Source organism: Camelus ferus, chromosome 1 (genome assembly GCF_009834535.1).
Source record: "Camelus ferus isolate YT-003-E chromosome 1, BCGSAC_Cfer_1.0, whole genome shotgun sequence".
Classification (NCBI taxonomy): Eukaryota; Metazoa; Chordata; class Mammalia; order Artiodactyla; family Camelidae; genus Camelus; species Camelus ferus.
The window spans coordinates 102,778,128-102,803,661 of record NC_045696.1 but is presented as its reverse complement, the minus strand read 5'-3'; the positions used below and the strand labels follow the sequence as shown (position 1 = coordinate 102,803,661).

The following is a 25,534-nucleotide window of genomic DNA, read 5'->3' as shown; positions in this document are numbered from 1 at the left end:
CAGCCAATGTGTGAATCAAAGGAAGTCTCACCATGTTCATAAATACCCATGGCACCCAGACAGCTGGTCCCCATCCTTGCTGGGTGGCAGGTGGGCAGGCAACCCTCCCTACTGCTTATGGAAGATAACAGGCATTAATTCCTATTAGGACAGGTACACAGCCATTAGCTATTAGCTAACAGAGACTTAGACACCATAATCTGAGTGAAGATGGTAACAGAAACAGTATCACAGAGAGACACCAAGGCAAATTTTGGCTTTGAACATAACTGCCACACACCCATATATTTACCCATTTTAAAAAAGTCAGTGCCAGTGATGGGTGAATAATAGCTTATTCATACTTAACAACACTTTAAATTATATTAAACTATTTTCTTTTTGGGTCCACTAACTTCTCACCAGCTAGTAATAAAATTCTTTCCAGGTTATTAAAAAATTGGCTGAACTTTTTCTACTTAGAAATTAGTCACATAACTTTTGGAGAGAAGCTAAAAATAGGTAAATAAATAGCAGGGTAAAGGGGAAAGCTATGATTTAAAAAAGTAAGTCTTTAAGAGAAGAAAATACCTATCAATTTACAGAGAAATTACTCAAGACTTAACTGTCTCATTTTATTTTTCTTCTTTGGACAGAGTTTCCAGTGATTTCAGATACTACAACAATGATTAAAAATTCAATCAGCTGAAGCCAAAAATCACATAAATAAAATAAAACCCAAATTTAAATTTAAATAAAGAGAAAAAAAGTGGGGAAAAGATACTAAATTGTAATCTGTGAGTATCAGTAATTTGAAATTATATAATCTAACATATTCACAAATGACACAGAGAAAAATGATCAATACCATCTCAAGAATTACATCATGGCTTACGTATTTGAGAAATTTAACTTTTTAAATACTATTTTAAGCTATAAAACGTTCAATAGAGTTACAGAACATATTTTTTTCTTAAAAATAAAACTGAGTTTTGGGATTATAATCAAAGTGTCTGTATGTGCTCAAATTACTAACTTGCATGGTATATTTGCCTGAATAACTTTCCATTAAAAAATGAATATATGGCAGATAGTATTTGTGTAAGCAATACAAAAGATCAGTTTGGAAAAGTTGTTTTTTTTTTTTTTTTAACAACATCATCCTGCTCACAGTATAGTGTTTAGATTAAAGTCTGTAATGTTTGTAAGAATAACAATTTTTTAAAAGCTATTTTCAAAATCCCACAACATAGGCTTGGTCTATTCCCACGCTAAGTTCTGCTCTGCAATTGATATCTGAAAGCGGTCCCCAGAAAGGGTAAGAATTCATAGAACCACAAACCAATAAACACTGGAAAACTAGACCTTCTCTGTTGATTGGTTTAGAGTAATGAATAAAGTTATTTGTGGGAACCTGCACAAATTTTATTTTAAACAACAACCAAGATAAACAAACACCACAGAGCAGACCAGCTTTCACATCAAACACCTTGTTCTTAGAAAAGATGACGTGGTGTGCTTGCATTGGCTTTGTCGAAGTGGAGCATTCAGACCGTTTTTGTTTCGGTGGCTAGAATGGCGCTTATCAGGACCCGAAGGGTGTGCTCTGTGAGCAGATGGCAACCTGAAGTGGACATGAACTTGGGGATGTGTTTTCCTCCCTCAGTCAGTCACTGCTGCTTATGACCCCACGCTTACATCTTCCACGGGCTTAAACGATCTCACATGGGATTTGTCTACCATTTGCATTTCAAAACCTGTTTTGAAAAGTGTAATTCTCTAATAGTGAATTAAACCCATGACTTTGCCAGTCAAATAGTGAAAAGGCAATTTACCCTGGGTCTTTGCATGAAGGAGTACTGTGCCCAGCAGGGCCCCTCCTCGCCCTGCATCCTGGGCTCTTGAGAGTTGGGCCCCTCACACAGTCTGGGCAATTCACACAGGTGGGCCTCCTTCATACTTTCAGGGAATCTCACCTGATTCTTTGGGGCTACAATGTGCCACACACAAGTGACTCCTGCAGGGTAATCACGGTCTGGCCAGTTGGGGGTATTAAAAGAGCCGGAAGGTCTTTCAAGGAGTCCTCCACAGTACTGATCCCCTGAAGTTAAAAAAAAAAGTTTATTAAAAGTGAAAAAATACATCCAAGTTTATAGCAATGCAACCATGTGGAAATTATGGATTTGAAATATTGACAGTATAGTAAATAAAGGACAGGAGCTCTTAAATTTTCTCTTTAAAAAATGGTTACAGGGGGTGGGCAGGGTATAGCTCAAGTGGTAGAGCATATGCTTGGCATACATGAGGTCCTGGGTTCAATCCCCAAGGCCCCCTCTAAACGTAAATAAATAAATAAACCTAATTACCTCCCCCTCCTAAATAAATAAATAAATAAATACCCCAAAATGTTATATAGTCTCCTCTATACACACACACACACACAGGCTGACCTCTAGGTTACTTGACATTATATCAGCACAAGAGAGTGAAGGAATAAAATCAGGGCCATGGTTTCTTCTCTTTTTCCCTTTTTTTTTTTTTTTTTTTGGATGAGACAAAACATTTGGGCATGTGCCCATTCAGAAATCACACAGGCTCAACTAATTACATAGATTTTAAGAACTCTCAAGGCAGGGGTATTTTTTTTTCTTACTGTTCAGCACAGGGAAATATATTCAACATCTCGTAGTAGCTTATGGTGAAAAGAGATATGAAAAAGAATATATGTATATTCACGTGTGACTCATACACCAGAAACCGACACAACATTGCAAACTGACCACACCTCGACAACAACAACAAAAGAACAATCTGAAATGTAACAGCCTTATATGTTAAACCCAAATTAATTATGGTGTCTTCCAGAAAAGAGTATTTCCATAAATTATTAATAATCTGGTTCCATTAAAAAAAAGTTTCAGCAAATGCAAAAAGAGAAAATCCTGCTATTTTTCAATTCATGATGATAAAAAAAAAAGATAATACATTCTTCCACAAAAAAGGTGGGTTTAGAGAACAGTTCTGACAGCATTTCACATGGAAAAGTATCAAACAGTCTGATAAACAGCTCCCTTTTCAGGGAAAAAAAATGATTCCAATGTGTTTGTTCCTCTTCGGAACTACTCAGTAACCGCAAGTGATTTTTAAATTGGGAGGCAGATTACTGGCAATAAGTTCATCAAATTTAGATCCATCCTGAACAGGAACATAATAGAAATCAAGAACATCTCTGACCCTGCACATCAGGTGAAGCCTGGAGTTAGGCACTGCATGGCCCAAGTCATCAGCCACATGTGCCAAGAAACGGAACTTCAGATGAACATCGTCCAGGGAGATGTCCTGCCAACTGCAGGGAACAGATGAGCCAAGAACTTCTTTAACGTGAGATTCCAAACGACTCTGGAGATCTTCAGGTGGTATGTGTGCTCGGCTTCGTAAGGGTGGACACACCAGGATAGGTTCTTTCTTCACCTCTTCTACTGTCTCAGCGACCACTGGCTGTTTCTTTTCTGAATTGAGACCAGGATTCTCTGCGTGATGCCCCTAAGGCTATCTACGTGAGGCCTCTTCTGGTAACAGCAGACAACCTGAGCACTGCCATCTTCGAGGCGAGGCAGGGGTATTTATCAATAAGGCTAAAGTCATGTCCATGGATAAAATTTGAATTAGTTGTTACAGACAGCTCTCATTACTAGAAAGCTTTTCATATATCTTCAACAATTTTTAAGAAAAGTTTTGTTTGTAAAAATAATATGTGTTTATCCATTTCCAGCAATACAGAAAAGCCTTAAGAAGGTGGGAGTGGTTTCTAGATGGGGCCTGTACTGGCAAGCTCTCTCTCTTGCTCTGAGAAGGTGACTGCTCCAGGAAAGTGTCCTAGACTAATGGGTACAGGAGTCATGGCGGGGAGGCGGGAGGGAGCGCTCTTCCTCACAGCCACCACCCTGGCCTGGGCGCTGGGCACTGGCAGCTCTGTTCTGAATGAGATCAGAACAGAAGTGGAAAGGGCCTCTCCCCGGGGCCTCAGGGACGGGTGCCCTCACAGCAGACTGCCAGGCCCTCCGCGGCACGCCAGAGCCCGCCGGGCGCTGTATCTTCAGCCAGCATCCCTCAGTCCACCTGCTCACTGAGATCCTGTGAGGGAGGTGAGAACCTCTCCCAACCCTTCCCCTCTCTCTCCCAAGCCCAGAGTTCACGCAGAGCTCAGAATCAGCAGTGCCAGGGGCTCTCCCTTTATGACAAGTCTCATTACTTCACTAGGAGCTTCCCGAAGTTGCACCAGAGCTGAACTCAGTGCTATTTCTGTTAAGATACGAAGATGCAGGTTTAGTGTCACACCTGGTTTTGAAGAGAATATTCTGCAGTGCCAGACTCCTGCATAGCCTCTCTTCTCTGGAGCTGAACTGCAATTCCTGGACACATCTAGACTCCTACTAAGACTGCTTCTTCATTGGTGAAAAAAAAATTTAAACTTGGAGTAAGATTACCTCAGATCTCACCACCTAAAACTAACCACAATTAATATTTGAAAAATCTCATTTCAGATACCTCTACGTGTATTTCCTAAAAGATTGACAGAAATAATTTTAGAAAGATATTTTAACCCAGGTTTCACATTAAATTTTACTTGGATTTAACCAATAAAGAAAAGAAAAACTGAAAGAAATTAATATACTTTAATAAAATATTTGACACAGAAGCAAATCATTCTTAAAGCTCTAAATTTAAGACAATGTATTATAAGGTTGGAATTTCTCTCACTTTTTATTCATGGAAAATTTCAAGCATATACCAAAGTAAACGTAACAATATAACAAATCTCTAAGTGTTTATCACCCAATTTCAACAATTATCACTATTCTACTATTCTTTATATCAATATCACTACCCAGTGCCCACCACCTGCATTATTATTACTATTATTATTACTTTATAGGTTTGGGGGAGGTAAATTCAATACTTTGAAGTGCACAAATCTTAGTTGTGAAAATCTGAAAAATGGATACACACGTGTGAGCCACACTCCAACGATAACAGAATCCATTTCCCACAAAATTTCTGTATCCCTCGCTGGTCCATCTGCTGGCGCTCCATACCACTTTCCTGAAAAATTTCTCCTTAGAGGAGTTTTATTCTAGAGCTTCATATAAATGGAATTAAAGTGTGTGCTCTTCTGTGCCTGACTTCTCTTGCTTATTAACACAACGTCTGAGATTCATTCATGTTGCTGTGCGTATCAGTGGTCTGTTCCTTGACGTTGCTGAGCAGTATTCCAGGGTATGGGGACCGTGAGTTGCTCACCCATTCTCCCAGTGATATGCCTTTGGTTTCCAGTCTGGGCTACTGTGAATGAAGCTGCTCTGAACATTTCTGTACAAATCTCTTTGTGGACATGTATTTTCATTTCTCTTGCATAAATATCCAGGAATGCAACTGCTGGGCCAAGGGTAGATGTAGATGTTTAACTTCATAGGAAACTACCAAAATTTTTCCCCACGTGGTTGTAGCATTTTCTGTCTCTCAAGGGATGAGCACTTTGCCTGCTACCATTTAGCGCTGTCGGGTTTTTTAGCCAACCTGGCGGGTGTGTAATGGTATCGCACTGTCATTCTAATTTGCATTCCTTTGTTAACTAATGATACTGAACAGTTTTTCAGGTACTTATTAATCATTCATATGACATCTTTCGTCAAGTATCCATTCAAGTGTTTGACTATTTTTATACTTACTGGCATTTTTAGCTCTTTATTGTTAAGTTGTATGAGTTCTTTGTATATTCTGAACACAAATCCTTTATCAGATACTTTTGCAAATATTTTCTCCTATTCTGTAGATTGCCTATTTATCTTTGTAACTTTTTTTTTAAAAAATGGCATCTGCATTTTTAAAAAATTTAATTAATCCATTTATTTTTTGGTGGGGGGAAGTAACTAGGTTTGTTAGTTTGCTTGTTTTTAGAGGAGGTACTGGGGATTGAACCCAGGACCTTGTGAATGCTAAGCATGTGCTCTACTGCTTGAGCTACATACCCTCCTCCCCTGTAACAAGTTTTTTTTATAAGCATTAGTTTTGACTTTAATGGCCCTTGCGTGGTACATATTTTTCCATCCCTTTATGTTCAACCTACTTTGTCCTCATATTTCAAGTGCTTTCTTGTAGACAACATGCAGTTGGGCTCTGCTTTTTAACCATTCTAATACTTACTGCCTTCTAATTGGAGCATTTCATGCTTTACATTCAATGTATTTATAGACATGCTTGGGTTTGGGTTTAGTGTGCCTGTTACTACTTTGTTCTGTTTGTCTCACCTTTCTCTTGTTCCATCTGCTCCCCTGTCTGCCTTCTTCAGGTTAGCTGAATAATTCTGGTATTCTATTTTCATCTTTTGGCTTTTAGCTAAAACTTGTGCATTGTTCGTGGGTTCTCTAGGGACTACAATACACATCTTTAACTTATCACAACCTATTTAGTGTTAACAGTGTATTTCTTCGTCTACTGGGTATTTCCACTGGCCTCTCCATCCTTTGTTCTATGTTGTCATATGTATCATACATCACGCTCGACCCAATACAGCATTAAACGTTTTTGTCAGTTTTGTTTTGAACAGTCCCCTGTAAAGAAATTAAGGGAAGAAAAGAAAAGAATCCATAGTCTTCGATATTTACCATTTCCAGTGGCCTTCAATCCTTCCATTACCTTTGGATTACCCTGTGGGGTCATTTCCCTTCAACTCAAGGAACGTCCTCCAATATTTCTTGTGCTGCAGGTGCTTTTCTGAAAATGTCTTCATTTCACTTTCATTTTTGAAGACTGGCTATAGAATTCTGGGTAGAATTCAGTTTTATTCCAGCACTTTAAAAATGCTGCTCCACTGCCCTCTGGCCTCCATTATTTCCAATTATAAGAAAGTCATTGCTCCTACCTTGCTCCTCTGTATGTAAGTTGGTTTTTATCTGATTAATCTTTAAGATTTTCTCTTTATCTTTAGATTTCTGTAATTTAATGACGATGTGCTTAGGTGTGGCTTCATTTTTATTTACCTTATTTGCGGTTTGTTCATCTTCTTGGCTCTATAAATTGGTGTTCCTCACTAAATTTGGGTAGTGAGGAGTCATTCAAGTCATTATTTCTTGGGATATTTTTTCTGCATTATTATCACTCTCTTCCTTCTGGAACACGAATTACACATATGTTAGACCACGTGATACTGTCTCACTGGTCTCCAACGCTCTCTTTCTTTCATCTTTCTCCTCCTGGTTCTTCAGACTGAATCACTTCTATTCCAATCCACTGCCTTTTTCTTCTACCATCTCCAGTCTGCTTATTAGCCTATCAAGTAAATTTTAAAATTTCATATTCTCTATCTTTCAGCTCAAGTATTAAGATTTTTTTTTTTGTTTTTTGAAAATAGTGTTTCTTTTCTGAGGATCTCAATCCATTTATTTTTCCACATACACTTCCCATTTAGATCCTTAAATATATTTATAATAGTTGCTTTAAAGTGCTTGTCTGCTTCTTGTAACCTCTGGGTTATTTGGGGGTCAGATTATATTGATTCTTTTTTTCTTGAATATGGACACACATCTCTGATTTCATCATGTGACTGGATACTGGACATAATGAATGATACATTATAAAGTCTCTAGATTCTGTTGTGTTCCTATGAAAAGTGATTTTTGTTTCAGCAGGCATTCAACTTGGTTAGACGCAAGCTCAAAATCTGTCGCCCTGGCAGTGGGTAGCAACTGTAATCTCTATTAGGTTTATTCATCTTCCAGATGATGCCAGGCCAACCGGGCTCCCCCCAACTATAGAGTTTAGCTGTTAGCCAAAGATTTGAGTGGATTTTATATGTCTATTTTGTGCCTCAGTTCTTCAGTAGCTCCAGGATTTCCTTCCAAATGTCCTGGCTGCTGTCAGCCCCAGATTCTGTACGTCATACTATAATATCTCAGACCAGTGATGTTGTTCTGTAGCCCAAGGCAAGAGACGATTAGGGAGTGCCCTCAGGCACAAGACTGCAAAATTAACAGATCCTGACCACTGCAGTCTCGGTCCAGCGGTACAGGTTTCCTCCCTTGGGAACTCACGTGTACTGATATGAAAATATCCCAACTCGTTGCATCAAGAGAAACGAAGAAGTTGTGAAACAGTATGAATGTATAATCCCACTTCTGTATTTTAGAAGCTATTGCAAAAGTACACACACACAAACAAGTGCACATAGAAGGTGTGAGAACCACCATCCGTGGCTGACTGTAAGAGGGGATGACAATGGGGTGAAATGTTTCTGTATCTGCACGTGTATATCTATATGCAAGCTTCACATTTTTACTTGAGGAGATTCCATATTTGAATTTTTATGAGAACATATATGGGCTTTTAAAAAAAGAGACTGTCCTTTTAATGGTCTCTTGATGGTTTGGTGGCGTTTATTAGCTCTCTGTTTGAGAAGAGCTGCTCTTAAACTTTAGATTAAATGAGGACGTCCATAGAAAGTGCCTACAACAGTGCCGGACGGACACACAGCAGCCGTTCAATAACTGAGCCCTTATTACTGCTGTCACGTGGAAACGATACCTCTTTCGTTTGGTTCGGCGGCAGAGAACATGGCCATGAAGCCATTCCCGGCTGTGTTGGCGTCGGAAATCATCTGCACCATCATCTTGTTGCTGCTGGACACAAGGGCTCCGGGCCGGAAGGTGCCGCAGAACCGCCCGATGCGCTGGCCGTTGGCGTGGCCGTTGTAGACGTCCACAAAGTCATAGCGACACAAGTTGTCGCTCTCGAGGTCTATGAACCGGAAGTTAAGAACTACTACTTTTCCCTCGGGAACCTGCCAAGAAAAGGGCCAAAAGGAAAATCATGTCACGAACAGCACGTCTGAAGCCAGTTACTAAGATGAGCAGACAAAAGTCTAAGGCCCAAGACGATGCTCTTTCTTCCCTCAGCTCTGAACTAAGCCAGGAAAGGTTTTCTGCCATAATGCTTTCCTGATAAAATAGAAGTGTTTGCTAACAAATTCCACACTTCTCTAGGGTACATGATTTTATCCCTAGGAAGCTTGTCTCAACAAAGCTGTGAAATATTGGCTGTCTCATTAATTGATAAGTCATTGCTGACAAAGACTACCAGTCCTGACTGGACCTTAGCACACATGTGCAGGTCCTAGAACACTGTGGCGCTCAGAGACATCTCTTGGCAGAGAAACATTTGAAATGTCATTCCTCACACTAATACAACAGGACAATCTCGATATACAGAATGTTTCTCTGAAGTTCAAACTGAAGGGGTGATCTGGCAATTGTGCAGTTAATTTATAGATAATTCACTTTGGGTCCTGAAAAATCTAGACCAACTATTGATTATGTTAACTGAGTAACTGTTGAATCACTTCTTCTCAAAGTCACTGAGTTTTTGTTTGTTTTCCAGGAGAAAATTTTATATACCAGGCAGCCTTGAGACACCACACACTGATGAATAAAAGGTGTTTTCACTTTCTCATAAGACTTTCTTCACTATAATTTCCTCTACATAATTCTTATGATTCATCCCTCCCTGTTTCCTGAATAGGTAGGGGGAAAAAATGGCTACAAAAGCATTTGACAGGATTCTTACAAAAGCCCCATCTCTTTCCCAGTTCACACTATCTTTTAATTTCTTCATTCAAGTCATAAAGTCTTAATCTGATTTGTTTTATACTCAGTAGTATAAGAATTTCAATCTGTAAAAACTTGCAGATAAGAAAGCTCAGTGATTTAAAACAACAACAACCCACAAGGAACACTGGTTGGTTTACATCCATCTTAAGTAATGGCCTCAGATTCAAGAATCAACAGATGCTTTCACATAACTATGGCTTCCCCATGTTGGTAAGTTCAGTACCATTAATTTTTTTCTTCCTATGATAAGAAGCGTTTTGGTGCTATCTGCCTTTTTTGCAAACACACTCCAACACAGAAACACACTCCAACATAGAAACCGTAGTGGAGTAGTCACAGGAAAGGGGATGGTTTGGCTTTGCCATGGTTGCATTCTAATTGCTGGGAGCTCATATTAATAGGGTGAGTATCCCAAGCCACAGTCTAAGAAACTGATGTAGAAAATGCAATTTAACTTTTCAACATTCTCACTGAGATATCTGTTGTAGAACATCCTTGGGTTTTTTCCGTTTGTTTTGTCTTGCTGCATACAATCTCTGTTTATTCCATGATCAGAAAATTCTCAAAATGTGATGTCACATCTGTAAACTTGAATAAAAAGCAAGCTTTCCATGAGCCACTGAAAAAATCCCCAGCCCCAAAAAACATTCTAAACTAAATTAATTAGGACTGTCCTTGCATGAATAATGACTTTGTGTAAGTGTTTAGATAAACCTAGGGAAGGCAATTCAGCTTAATTCAGCTCATAGCAAAAAAGCTATGAGACTCATCCACCCACAGAGTGAGTGTAGATGAAAAAGGGAAGAGGTCTAAGGATGAGGCTCCAGGGCATTCCAATGTCATCGGGTCTTCAAGATAAGGTCAAACCACCACAAAGGCTTAGTCAGTAAGCTGGAGGCAACCAAGAAGGGTGTGGTGCCCAGAAGCCAAGGGAAGAGAGTGTGTCAAGGAGGAAAGTCTGGTCAGCTGAGTCAGACGCTGCTGCTGAGTCCAAGCAGATGAGGACTGAGAAATGACCACTGGGTTTAGCAACCAGAGGTCACTGGTGGCTCCAATGAGGCTATTCTGGTGGAGCAGTAGGGCAAAGCCTGATAAGAGAAGGAAGCAGAGAAAATGGAGTGAGAGGGATTGGTGCTAATAAATACAGGCAAACCTGTCAAGGAGTTTTGCTGGAGAGATAAACACAGTGATATGGGGCAACTGTAATATGGGTGTTTGCATGTCAGTGGGAATGATTCTGAAGGGGGAGCAAAATTGATGAAGGAAAAGGGAGGGAGAATTGCTGGAGAAATGTCGCTGGGCAGGCAAGGGGAGATGTGATCCAAGACACAGACGGAGGGGCAGTTGTAGACAGGATGGTTCTGCCCAGTGAGAGGAAGACAGGCAGACATTGGACATCAGGTTGTGAGCACATATGAAATTCTTCTTCTGACTGCTTTGTTTTTCTTAGTAAAATAGGAAACAAGGTCATCAGCAGCAAGAGTGGATGTTGAGAGGAGCTACTGGGTGTCTGAGAACTGAGAAGGTGTGTGAATGGATGAAGGAAATGCCACAGGGCTGCCATGAGTGCTGAGGGGTTACTGGAAGTAAATAAATTAAAAGTGAGTCCTTGCTACCACATAACCCAGCAATTCCACCCTTGCTTATTTACTCAGGGGGAAAAAACCCCACAAAAACACTAATACGAAAAGATACATGCACTCCACTGTTCACAGCAGCATTATTTACAGATTCCAAGACATGGAAGCAACCTAAGTGTTCACTGACAGATGACTTGGATAAAGAAGATATGGTGTACATATACAATGGAATACTATTCAGTTGTGAAAAAAAGAAGGAAATTCTGCCATTTGCAGCACCATGGATGGACTTGGACGGCATTATGCTTATTGAAATAAGTCAGAGAAAGACAAATACTGTGTGGTACCACTTTTATGTGGAACTTAAAAAATAAAACAACTAGTGAATATAACAAAATGAAACAGAATCTCAGATACAGAGAACAGGCTAGTGGTCACGGGTGGGCAGAGGGAAGGGGAGGGGGTAAGATCGGGTAGAGGATTAAGAAGTACAAACTATTATGTGTAAAATAAATAGGCCACAAGGATATATTATGCAACACAGGGAATATAGCCAATATTCTATAATAACTATAAATGGAGTGTAACCTTTACAAATTGTGAATCACTATGTGTATACCTGTAACTTAGATAATATTGTACATCAATTGCGCCTCAATAGAAAGGAACAACAGTGAGTCCTCGCTGCATGGTTGTACCTTTCCCCAGCCACATTCGGCTCCCTGGGTGGAGGCGCAGGGCTGGTGGAGATGGATTTAAGCAGTGGTGGCTGGGAGGTTGGGGAGGTGGAGCGGTGTTTGCCAACTTAGGACTATGAGGGGAGAGAGGGCAGAGGCAGGGGAATGGCTCCAGTGGTGGACCACAGAATCCCAGCTGGGTTAAGAACAGAAATCAGGACACAGTGGGATGAGGACAGTGACAACCTAGTTCGTGGCGGCAGCAAGGATGATGACAATGGAAGTGGGTGTCTGAGGACTGAGGCAGGGTAAGCTCATTGGAGAAGAGGAGGCTAAAAACCCAAAGGATCATCCACATAGATACTGAGATGACTGTGAATTATGACAAGGAAGCGTGCAGAAGACAGTGACCACAAGCCAGGAGCTACAATTTATAAGAAATGAGGAAGACTCTCCTGGAGTCTTCAGATGATTGAAAAAAGGAAGGACACTGGGCATCAGAATCTTGTTTCATTGGTCATTTCTCAGTTCTCTGACACTAAGAAATCGTGTTTGTTCGTTCCTGTAGTCAGGCTGCTGAGATGGAATAGGGGCTTGCTTACTCATTCCCCATGGGACAAATCATTCCTTCTCAAACGTTCTTTATTTGGTCCCAATGCAATGAAAGGTTGAAGCTTCTCTGAGAATAAGATACAAACACGTTGGCGTCGGAAATGGATTACATCACTGTAATTTTGAACACAAAGCCCAACAACCCTGACAAAACCTCTTTTGAAGGAAGGTTGCAGGGGAGCTCTGTACCAGCTGTGGGTCTACTGGAACCAGAGACAAGTGCCATCCTGCACCAAAGGCCAAGGAGAAATTCTACTGCAAGTGAGATGCACTCCGCAGTGAACCCTTTCACTACAGCACACAGCTGCTCTGCATATTTATATGAGGAACCAAGATGGTCTGATGCCCCGGGATGTGAACTTTGCTGAGAGTTCCTGGATTATCACTCTAAAGGTCTCTGGAAAGTGTATTCTCTGAAGATGACTTTCCACTTGAAGAATCTACAGTAAAATGACCTTGTAGGTAAAGAATCTACAGTCTGTATCCTTGATTTTTCTTTGTTATGAATATTTTAAAAATATACTGTAACAAACACCTGGGTGCCAACCATCCTGAATTGATTATTGTTAACACTTGTAAACACATTTTTAAAGTCTCCCTTAATGAAGTAAATAAATAATTTTAGATAAAATGAGTTTTCCTTTGTCCTCATCCCCAGTCTCACTCGCCCTCCTTTCTCAGAAGCAAGTGCTGTCGGAGAACAGATTCTTGCCTCGCGCAGTAAGGAATTCAAGAGTGAGGCGTAGTAAAGTGAAAGCAAGTTTATCTAGAGAGATACACACTCCATAGACAGGAGTGTGGGCTGTCTCAGAAGGCGAGAGAGAGAGAGAGAGAGAGAGAGAGAGAGAGAGAGAGAGAGAGAGAGAGAGAGAGAGAGAGAGAGACAGAGACAGAGACAGAGACACAGAGACAGAGAGAGACAGAGAGAGACAGAGGGGGAGGGGGAAGAAGTGGGGAAGAGGGAGAGGGAGACGGAGACCACGACGTGCGGAGCTGTTAGTTTTCATGGGCTCGGTAATTTCAGATGCTACTGAGTAGGAGGATTATTCCAGCTACTTTGGGGAAGGGGCAGAGATTTCCAGGAATTGGGCCCCTGCCCACTTTTGGACCTTTAACGGTCAGCCTGGGAACTGTCCTGACGCCTGTGGGTGCACCATGAGGCTCAAGGTCTACTGGAAGTCGAGTCTTCGCCGTCTTAGTTCTGACCCATTTGTCCTGTCCTCAGCTGCTGCATCCTTCCTTCAGTGGTTGTGCCCTGCTCCCTTCCCTCCTGTCTCACAACCACTACCACAAATTTAGTGTTTTCTTCTGTGTCTGTTCAAAATACTCTTATATACATAAGTATGTATCCATGCAAAATATATAAGTGTGTTTTCGTACCTGTTTTAAAAATTAATGAAAATGGAACAATGCTGTACGTATCACTTTACAACCTCAGCATCCTTGAATCTTCTGGGTGAAGAAGAAAAAAAGGGGGAGAAATAAAGAAAAACAACAACAGCAGGGCCTTCACAAGCTATTCCTTCTGCCTAGATCACTTTGCCATTTCTGTCTTTCTCTCATTCTGGCTTAGGGTCTCAGTCTCAAGGTCACATCTCCCTGGAGGCACTTCTAGACCCTCCCACCTCCTTCTTTCAAAATGGGTGCTGCCCAGTTAGCAGCCCACCCCTCGGGTCTGTGAGCGCTGGATGGTTCAACGTACCTACTTGCTCACTCCCTCTGTTTTCCCTGAAAGATGGAGCTCTAGAAGGCAAGGATCTCTCGTGCCTCATTCCCTGTTGCACCCCCAGCTTCTAGGCAGTGCGTGGCCCCGCGCACAGGTGCATCATAAAGATGTATGAAATGAATGAACCCACCAAGAGCTAAATGGAACGCCAGCTGCTTTGCACAAATCCTGGACAAAGCACCTCTTGGGTTCTAATAGTTCATATTCCATCCAGCAGCAAAACTCCAGAATGCCCCTCTCCTTTCTAGGTCATTCTTTACAAAAGAGAAGATACGTATCTTTGGGGAGACTTTATATTTTAAATCTCCTGTAAAAGCTAACACTTAATGCAGAAACTCAATCAAGACAATTTTTTGGTAGCAAAATAGACCAGGTTACTGATTTGTGAGATTATATTGACCAGGGGATCTGTTATCTGCCTGTAGAAAAAGAATTCTGTGTTCACATTTTTCCCTATCAGTGGCCAAGTCCTGTGTGGGCCAAAGCCCAGGACTGCAGCCATGACCTCAGCTCACCCCACGGCCCCTGGGATGTGCCTACGGTCACAGGCCAACGTGCCAAATCACTCGATGCCAATGGCAAGGCTGCTGCCAGAGAATGAAAGGGGAATTGCATTCTAAGCTGCTGGTTTGCATTTTCAGGATACTATGAGCAAACGCAGATAGAAGCCAGCTTCATTTGTGAGGAGGAGGAGATTTCTGTAGAAGTGGTAGTGCTCCTTTGTGTCTGCAGCTTTCTGCCCCCAACACATCATTTACTAATTTGAGCAAAACGATCTATTCCTGCAGCCTACCTGATTTTTTTTAAAGCAATCGTTTTAATCTAAGATCCTCCTCTTCCACAAACAGCCCTTTGGGAAAGCGTGTTCTACGGTGCAGGCCACATTTTATTTACATCAAGTTCAAGAGGCATGGCAGCTCTGTGTCAGCTCCCCTACACCCCCAAATGTAATCCAGGGAAATTTATGTACAAATTATGCACAAATATTTGGCTACACTTCAAGATCTTATTCGTGTATATTTAAATATTCCCCTTTTTAAAGATGGAATCTTAAAAATGTTTGGAAAATAAAACGTACATTTTGATTAAGGGGAATAACATGTGATGTTTGGGGAAAAAATTTTTTTGTTGGGGATTTTTACCCAAAAAACCCTTTACACCCTCATGTCTGGAAGGAGGGTGGAAATGCCCAGCGCCTCAAGCCCAGCCCATCAGCACCCATGGAGATGGGGTGACACTCCCCTGCTGAAAACTGTCCAAAGCTTTCTCATCTCTCCTGGAATAAAATCCTCACTGTACCTATAGTCACACACTTACGTAGTGTGTATCAGATGTCAGGGATTTTTCTAAGCAATTGACACATATTATTCTATTTAATTACAGCAACCCTATGAAGTTGATATTAGCCCAGTTTTTCAGTTTACAGGTGAGGAAACTGAGGCACAGAGAGGCTTAAGGCCCTGAAGAATATGGCCCCTGGCTCGCTCTCTGACATCATCTTTCCCTCTCATGCAATAATCTGGCTGTTCAAGAAGCCTTCCAAGCTGCTTCTCTGTCTCAGGACCTTTGCACAGTCTGGCCCCTCTGCTTGGCACACTCCCCTCCCTAATCATCTGTCTCCTCTACTTCATCATTTAGATCTTAGCTCAGTGTCACCTTTCCAGAGAGGCCATCCCGAGCCCATCCATTGCTCTAGACCATGGAGACCACATCACCATGTTTATTGATTGTTTCTTTATCGATTCCTTATCATCTGGCTCTCCACCAGAATGTTCCATCCAGAGATCAGAGATTGTCCATAGCCAGTCCAATACCTAGCTATTACAGGAGTTCAAAAAGTAGTTATTGAATAAATGTCTTGGATCCTTTAAATCTTAACTTAAAAGAAAACAGTGCAGACTACGACTCCTAGTACTCGCACATACGCTTACACAACAATGTAAACTTACTAACAGGTACGAGGCAAGCAGTAGCAGCACCCCTCTGGGAAGGAAGTGGCCATGATGACTTACCTACAGACACCCAGCAAGTCGGGGCAGAGCCTAGGTCTCCTGACCTCTACCCCCGTGTCTCCCATGGCCTGACTCTGGCGGAGGCTGAGTTGCTGCTCACCACTCTAGTTTCCTGTCCCCGGGCATGCAGGAAGTCGACATCTCCTAGCCCGCAATGCAGCTAGGCTGGCACCAGGCGCCCAGTTCCTGGTCAGTGGGATGGCGGTGGAAGTGATGTGCCCACTTCCAGGCCCAGCCATAAAAGTGCTCTGTGCAATCCTTTTGGAGTTCTGTTTTTGCTCTAAGGAGGCGGCTCAACAGAGGAAACAGGAAGGTTGTAGGAGATGCCAGAGCCACACAGGAGTTAGTGCTCAAAGGAGAGCTGTGCAGGACAGCCACCCAACTGCACTGGATTGTGAAGGGAGCAAGAAATAACCGTGTGCTGTCTAAGTCAGGCCCCTGGTATTTGGGGGGTTGTTTGTTTCAGCTCTGCACTTTGGGTTAATTATCCTGATTAACAAATGGAGGGGAGCTCAAGTGGTAGAGCGCATGCTTAGCATACACAAGGTCCTGGGTTTAATCCCCAGTACCTCCTCTAAAAATAAACGGAATAAGTAAACCTAACTACCTCCCCCCACCTAAATAAATAAATAAATAAATAAATTTTTTTTAAAAAATAGAAAGTGACATGTGCCAGTTGTCCTCAACCAGCTGCTCTGTGACAAGCAACTCTGAAGACATCTCTGCTGTTTTTTTGGTGTCTATAAGTTCTATACAAATCAGCACTGTAATATGCCCCCCCCCAAATCAGACACAGTCTCAGGCCGCATGAATAGCAAGAGGGGCGACAGACAACTTGGAGCAATCACAAAAGCGAGCAAATTCAGTAGGCATCACCGAGGTACATGCCGTAAATGAACAGCCCCTGCAAAGTCTAACAAGCACCTCGAGCACCACCATCACGACCCCTGACTCCTTTATCTGAGGCTGTCCGCTCAGGGAAGATGGCAGGCGGCAGCCATGAGAACTTCTTGAGCTGAGAAGAGAAATGGATTTTCTGACCGAAGACCTGGCTGTGAAATGAACAAGAAGCTGGTCACATGTCTTAAGCCTCAGAGTGAAGAAGAAGTCAGGGGAGGGTGCCTCTCAGCACTGAGAGCGCTACTGAACTCAAGTCTGCCAAGGGGGAAACGCAGATGGGAAAAAAGTGAAGGAACAACAGGGCAGAACCCAGAGCAACAGGAACTCTGAGGGAATCCGAGCAGGACTGCAAGACAGGCAACTGGTCAGAGAGCTGCCGGTTTAGGTTTTGTGGGGGTGGAGAAATTATAGCCAGGTGTAAATGTAGGTAATCCTTTTCACAGAGGTGCCTCTTCTGGTTTTCCTGTGGCTCAGGGTATCACTAGGTCCCTCCCGTGGGTGTAGGTGATGACAAATCTGACCACATCATGCATCCATCGTCAACCTTCTTGAGAACCAGAAATTCACTACTAACGTTTTCACCAAACATGAGCTGTCTTTTTAGCTGTTTGTTCCTCAAGGGGTTTACTGAAAAATAAAACAGACTTACCCTACAATAAAGTTTAAAAAGCACTACCGAACACTAAGATAGATTTATAAAACAGAGAGCCGTAGATTTATACCGAGCTATAAATAATGCAACTGCCCCAGCAAGAGCACTCAGACTACTTTACAGCACTCCATTTCCAGCATGTATTTCACGTACAACGAACCGACACCTGCCATTTTGTCCATCGAACCAGCCAACTGACAGCTCGGTGGCTTCAAGCATCCCACTGGCCACAGCAACAACCACAGCACTGGTGCCATGTGGCTGACGGGAGCAGAAGCAGCAAATACTCATCCCCGCCGCCCCAAGACTGGAAGGAGTAGCTGAACATTGTGCCTAATGCCCGAGCTACTACATGTGATTGCTGCATGTCCCAAATGCTGTCCTTGGAAGGTCTTAACTGTGTTGGCAAAAGAGAGATGGTTCTCACTAATTGTCTCACATTTAACCCGTGTTGAAGAGAGAACTCTGGGCACTGCATATGTGTAGAACGCGCTTCTAGACATGAGCACGGCCGAAGACGAAAACACAAAGGGATGCTCTACCAAACTGATCCTGGATTATTTTAAAGCAACTCTTCAGAGTAATATTTCTTTTAAAACAATGAATAATCCATGACAAACGGTAAATCACAAGAGATGCCCTAAATGACAGTTACCTATTGGAACTGTCCAGGGCAAATGAGGACACCTGGGCATCCTGGCCTCAGGGCATCTGGGCTCCTCCTCTGAAGTTTGAAGCTGTCCTGTTAGAAACTATAGGTTGACTACTGAACAGCTGCTGAGTGGATAAAAGGATGAAAGGATAACAGAATGGCTTCCTGTCACCTGCAGAATGAAGTCCAAACTCCTTAGAATAATGGTGTGTAAGGCCCACCCCTCTGACATTCTGGTCTCATTTTCCCCGTCCCTCACCCCAATCCTTTGTATCTTGGGTTCGAATCTACCCATCCTCAAGCACACCAGCCCCTCTCATTCCCCACCTCCAGGAGATCCTGTGTGCATCTCCTGCCTGGAATCCTCCCTCTCTGTCTCAGACTATCTCAGACTATAGACTGCCACCCCAATTTCAAAGTCTGGGCCAAATGCACCCTCTCTAAAAACTCACCAGCCTCCCTCTCCTCGACCAATGTGCACACTTCAGGGGGACGGTACATTCCCCCTTTCCGCTCCCAGGGTCCAAGGTTCTGCTGCTCTCCCCTCTCTTTTGGTAGATCCCACAGCATCTACGGGGCCCACAGAGTCCCACAGGGTCAGGGGTGTGTTCCCTGCCCCCAGGTGGGCTGTGAACCCTTCACGGGCAGGACTTGGATTCACTGTGTCTGAGTCTGAACCCACCTGCAGCTGGAGGCCTGGCATCAAAAAAGTGCAGTGAAGATGAGGCTGGAGATGCAGAAGAGTTTTTTATCTTCATGTTAGTCTCAGATCTGTGAATAGTTTGAGGACTTTCTATGCCATTTGATTATCTGCTCTGCAAATCAGTAAGTACTCGCTAAACAGCAGCTGCCGGCACAGGGACATACAGCCAGCAACGATTAAACCTCAACTTTGAGGGTCCATGTGCCCTGGAACCTGGCGGTGCCTCCCTAGGGCAAGTCGGGGCTCCAATGAAGCATGTGAGAGATGGCACCAGAACTTTGTAAAAATGCCCATCCCAAACAGCCTGCTTTGTTATAATCACTCAATCTGCATATACTAGATTCTATATTTTTTTAAGTCAGGATATTCATTGCTTTTTCCTAGATGTGTTTCATGAAAGAAAACTGCAGATAGGTCATAGAAATTAAATCTAGCCAATTTCTTCAAGCCTGCAAAAAAGATGGAAAAAAGTACGTAAGTCATTTCAGGATATTTTTTCAGTTCTCCAGAAGTCATCAACAGGAGTTAATCCAGAATGGGATAACATGACTGGTGCAGATTCTTGGAGAAAAAGCATCTCTCCTCTAAGCCACTGGTACATGCTGACAGCTGGGATTAAGAGTACATCTACCAAAATTCATCAAATTGTACGTTTGAAATATGTGTAATTTACTACACAGGAACCATATACCACAATGAAGGTTTAAAAAAAAAAAAAGAGTACAGCACATAAAAGCCAGGGTTGCTTTTTTGTTAGCAGGGGGCCTTTTTGTCCTACAGCACCCTTGTTTTCTTCTTAATGACCTGTGGGTGTAATTTCTTTCAAAGCTTTTACAGGACAGCACTGATTTCTATGTAATGATCTAAAGGAAAAAAAATCTGCTATGAAATTTTCAAGAAAATACTTTTGTCATGTGTGAAATCTGAGAAATCTGTAATGGCCCAGGAACACAAAATTCTACTATTTTACTAGGAATGAAACAGAAAGCCCTTCCCTTCTGGGATGAGAGAAGTCACAGGAAGGTAATAAACACATTTCAAGCAGAACAGATGCAAATGTGAGCATCCACTGTTCTCCTGCAGGAGTAAGAAGCAGGGTTCACATGGCCGCCTTAGGTTGTTACAGAAAGAACAAAAATTGCTTTTGAACCTAATTCTTTTATCCCCAAAGTTCAGTTCCATAGTTTATCATTTAAAATAGCACCACAAGGCTTTAATGGAAAATAAAGTCCTGTCTCTCTTCCTATCCCTGATTCCCGCCTCTCAGGGACAACCAATTTACTGTTTCATCTGGCATTTAATAAAATGCTTCTTAATAAAATGCTTGTGCTGCTGTATCTTGATTTATCCTTTTAAAACTTTATCTCTTTGCTCACTATTATTGCCTCTGTTCCTCCACCAAAATTCTGGTTAAATCAATATCCAGGATTTCCATTACTATGACCACATAAATATTACTCACTGTTGAACAAGTTCCATTTCTTGCACAGTTTTATGTCTTCCCTAGGGCAAATAAATTGCCTTGTTCTTTAAGTTTCCTTTGTCTTCCATTTGCCTGGCACTAAAACCCCTCTGAATAATGGCCTATCAGTTCCATTTTCTTCTTGGAAACATTGATTCTAGGGCCCTCCACCACTCTGACCTCTCTCTCTCTCTCCAGTCTGGCCTGGCCACTCTCAAGGCCTGCTGCACAGCTGGTAGGCTGGGACTCTGCTTCACCATCAACTTAGAAAATCCCCACGGGGCTCCTGTATCTTTTTTCTTGCTTGCTTTATTCCCTCATTTTTCTGGAGCTCATCCTCTTGTAGTTTTCTTACAAGGGGTGTTCAGAGATACAAAGTTTCAGATCTTACATTTCTTAAAAACACCTTTATTCTGTGCTCACATTTGTCTGCCAGTTTGGCAGGGTATAGAATTGTAGCTTAAAAAGAAATTTCATTAGAATTTTAAAGGCATTGCTCCACTGCCTTCTGGCTTCCAATAGGCTAATGTTCTTTTTCCCTTTCTATGTAATTTCCCTGCCTCCAGAAGCTTTCTTGTCTAAGTTTAACAAAGATATGCCTTGGTGTTTGTCTTTTTCTATTCATTGTACTGAATATGATTTCTTTGATAATTCCATCCCCTTCATATTCTCTGTTCTCTTTTTCTAGAACTCTCCTTGGTCACATCAGGGCTTCCTCGGTCCTCTAACTTTCTTATCCTTTTCCTCTAATATTCTATCTCTTCTCCTTTGTTCTATTTTCTGAGTGTCTTCTTCAAATTTATCTCACGGTCCTTCTCAATTTTTTCATTTCTACCAAGTTAGTAATTTCCAGGAGTGTTTTTCTTACCTTATTATTTTCTTTTTTTTTAGCATCTTGGTTTTATTTTACATGAACAATATCCTTTTTTTTTTTTTAAACAACATCTTTTTTGATCTCTCTGAGGATAACAACATTCATTTTGAAATTTTCGGGGTCGGGGGGTGTATAGTTCAGTGGTAGAGCTTAGCATGCATGAGGTCCTGGATGCAATCCTCAGGTACCACCACTAACTATGTATATATATACATACACACATATTTTAAAAATATGCAAATATACACATACACATTTTGAAATTTTCTTCTACCATCTGCACTGTCTCTGTTTCCTGAGAGTTTCTGGTTTCTGTCTGTTTGGGGGTCCACTCATTCATGTAAGAGGGTTCCTTCAAATGTCTGGGAACCCTTGATGGTCTATTCATATTCAGAGCTGAGGCGAGGCTGACTGGAAGGTCTGTGGCAGGGCTTATCACCACAGTGTAACTGGGGACAGACTGGCTTTTTCGTTGCACCCTCCAAAAGTCACTGTCTGGAGGTCCTTCCTCTGGGCTGCTCATTTTCTCTAAGATCCTTCAGTGATTTACCCAAGGAGTAAAGACCTTGCTGCAGCTTGCACAGGAGGAACAGGGGGAAGGTGGATTGGGAAGCCTTCCCCATGCAATATGTAGACTTTAATTACCCAGTTTTCAGTGCCACACATTGGCCTGGTCCCTTCTGCTGGACCTGCAGTTCTCAAGTCCAGAAGCCCTCTGGTTCCAGAGTAGAAGCCCTGCCATGATGGCAGTGGGGTGGAGCAACAGGAAAGGGAGGCGGCCCCCTGGCTACTTGGAATGGAGGAGGGACCCTAGGAGGTTAGCAGCTCTTAAAAGGCTTTCAAATGTAACTCCAGTTTTTAACCCCTGCTCTGCTTCATCCAAGAAACCTGGTGCCCCCAATTTCTAAGCCTTTCAGGGATTCTATGGCACAAATCAGCTTGCTTCTGGGTGGCACCGCTCCCCACCTGCTCTGGCTGACATGATTTCATTCTCTCTCCTTTGCTAATTCAGTTACCACTGACCATCTGCTTTCTTATCTTCCAAAATTGTGTTGGTATCTCTCATCTACTGTTCCTTCCATTTCAGTTCCCTTTGTCTTTGTGGATTTACATTTTTTAATTTCCTTACTGTAATTTTGGTGGGGTTTTGAGAGGTGGCAGAGATAAACACATGTGTTTAATCTACCATGCTTAACCAGAAGTCACTAAGGTGATTTTTATTAAGAAGTAGTAGGAATGATATGACACTATATTCTAAGGTTATTTGTAAGAGTATGTTATGTATACCATTATAAAATTACATAGAAGAGTACATTTGAAAAACAGAAGCCAGATTCTATTAGGCACTTATCAAATACCAAGAATTATGCTCGATGCCATGGAGGACTCAAAAGAACTGAAAGACAGCTATATCACCCTTTCCAATGGCTTTATTTATGCTAATGTATGCTGGTACCATAATTTACAGAAACAATCACATTATTTTTCTGCCTTTAGTATGTTCTAATTCTTCATTACTGTAAATGAAGCTATAATGATCACAATTATATAAATCGTTCTGTGTTTAACAGAGTATTTCTGTAGAATGAATTCTTAGAAGTGGATTTGCTGAGTCAAGGAGTATGGGCATTTTAGATCACTATAGAATACATCCAAAAAAAGCTGAGTTAATTCACCTTCCCAGTTTCACACCCTTAACTCCACTGGTATTGTCAATACCCGCCCATCTGGTAGGCAAAAAACCCGACAGCTCGTTGTTTTCATTTCACAGTGAGCATCTGCATAGGAAAGCTGGGTTCACGTAAGGTGGCGGAGACAAGAGAGAAGGGGACAGGGAAGAGGAACGTCATGAAAAGTGATCTGGAGGCTTCAGGCCCTATGGGCACCATCCACGTTAGAAAGGCAGTGAGAAGGAGAAAGCTTTTGTGTTATTTTGTTGTAGAGGAAAGAGGGGGAGGGACAGAGGGTGTAATAAGTTCACTTTCAAGTATGACAAGTTTAGAGGTATATGTTTCAGTATCAAAAGGCAGTTGGAATGACAGTTTGAGGGAGGAAAACGGTTTTAAAAGGTGTAGTTCTGGGACGGCGGTATAGCTCAGTGCTAGAGTGCATGCCTAGTGTGTATGAGGTCCTGGGTTCAATCCCCAGTACCTCCATTAAATAGGTAAATAAATAAACCTAATTACCCTCCCCCCTCCAAAAAAAAAAAAAAAAGGTGTGGTTCTCTCAAGAAAGAGGGCATGGAAAAGTTTTACAAGAGAAAACAGTCTGAGGCCACAGATGACTCTTACTCTAGCCAGATGTCTCACAAATGTGAAGCCACAAGGAGAGAGCAAGAGAGAAACAGGGTGTGTGAGGGACTCAGAGATGCCAGAAGCCACAACCCAAAGGGCACATCGTCCTTGGGACGGTGGTTAGCAGCGTAAACAGAGGCGGCACCTCCATTATTTCCACGACCGTATCTCCAAGCTTGCCAACCTCCTAGCTAACTCTGCTTATAAATTCTCCTCCACTCGGACCCCTATCCCCCAAGTAAGCTTTTCGAAAAACATAAATGAAATTAAAACCAAAAGAAAAATGGATAAACTGACATGCTATTTAAGTAAAAAAGCCCAGGATTCCCAGAAGAGAGTTTAGTCAGCAGGAGAAAAGACATCAAATCATTTTGCTCAGATGGTGTGACATTTAAATGAAATGTTCTGTGACAACAGCACATTTAGGAAAAAATCATAAAAAGAAGGCACTAGTGGATGGGAAGAAAAGTGGAGAGAGGCTTAGAACAAACTCACTAGTCCAGACTGTGTATGACTGGCACAGGTGGCTTGGAAAGTTATGGCAAGGTAGAGGTACTTATGTTGCTAGAAAATGGGGTGTGACAGGATGGCCTTGTCACTCTGAGGGTCCTTGGCTTCACGCAGGAAAGAATTCAAGAGCAAGCCACAGTAGAGTGAAAGTAGATTTATTCAGGAAGATACACACTCCACAGACAAAGTGTGGGCCATCTCAGAAGGCCAGAGAGGCCCCAGGAGATGGAGTGGTCTCGGACAATGAGAGTGGCCCTGGGGTGCAGGGGTGGCTTGTTTTTATGGGCTGGGTAACTTCATACGCTCACAAGTGGGAGGATTACTCCAACTATTTGGGGGAAGGGGCAGGGATTTCCAGGAATTGAGCCCTGTCTACTTTTTAGCCTTTTATGGTCAGCCTGGGAACAGTCATGGTGCCTGTGAGTGTGTCATTTAGCATGCTTATGTATTACAATGAACCTATAATGAGACTCAAGGTTTCCTGGAAATCAAACCTTCTGCCATCTTGGGTGGCGTTGGTTCTAACCAGTTTATGTCCTGGCCTCAGTGGTTGTGCTCTGCCACCTTCCTTCCTGTCTCAATTACATTCAAACAGGGCCTGGCACTCCTCCATGGCATCCCCTGTCCGTTCTTATTTCTTCAATTGCAAACCTTGGGATTATTCATAAAATGAGAAAACCCACATTTCACCAAGTACCCTTTCCTCAAAGCCCTTGGCTGCCTATAAAATGACGGCTGATGTGTTATTCTGTGGGTTTTTAATTCAAGAAAATGATTCTTCAAACTAAAGTCCTACAGTGCCAGATACAGTAGTTCTCCTTTTATCATCCCCAACTTGGCCATGTTCCCAGGTAGGGTCTTGGTGTTTCCTTGATATCTCTGACCCCATTCAGGCCAGAATGTTTCAATCCTAAAACACTTAAAAACAAAATTCACTGAGGTAAAATTTACAAACTCTACAACTCATTCATTGTACATTTCAATGATTTTTAGTAAATGTTTAGAGTTGGGCAGCCATCAACACAATCCAATTTTCAAACATGTCCATCACTCCAAAAAGATTCCTCACGCCCACTCAGTCATTCCCCACTCCCATGTCCAGCCTCACACAACCACCAATCTACTTTCTGTTTCAATAGATTTTCTTTTTCTGGGTATTTCATATAAATGGAATCATACAATGTGTGGACTTTTGCATCTGCCTTCTTTCACTTAGCATAGTGGCTTTGAAGTTCTTCC

The 25,534-nt window shown here is 42.1% G+C and overlaps 1 protein-coding gene and 1 pseudogene across 1 annotated transcript in view; both read right to left on the bottom strand.

The window, feature by feature from the left end:
• PCOLCE2 (procollagen C-endopeptidase enhancer 2) overlaps window positions 1-25,534 on the bottom strand; it is a 65,070-nt gene that overhangs the window by 16,556 nt on the left and 22,980 nt on the right. Inside the window, exons 3-4 of the mRNA XM_032487087.1 lie at window positions 8,560-8,815; window positions 1,956-2,080 (exon numbers count right to left, since the gene is read on the bottom strand). Of these exons, the coding sequence (XP_032342978.1) occupies window positions 1,956-2,080; window positions 8,560-8,815 (381 nt within the window). The remainder of the gene's footprint in view (window positions 1-1,955; window positions 2,081-8,559; window positions 8,816-25,534) is intronic.
• Window positions 2,302-3,580, bottom strand: LOC102510718 (annotated as a pseudogene).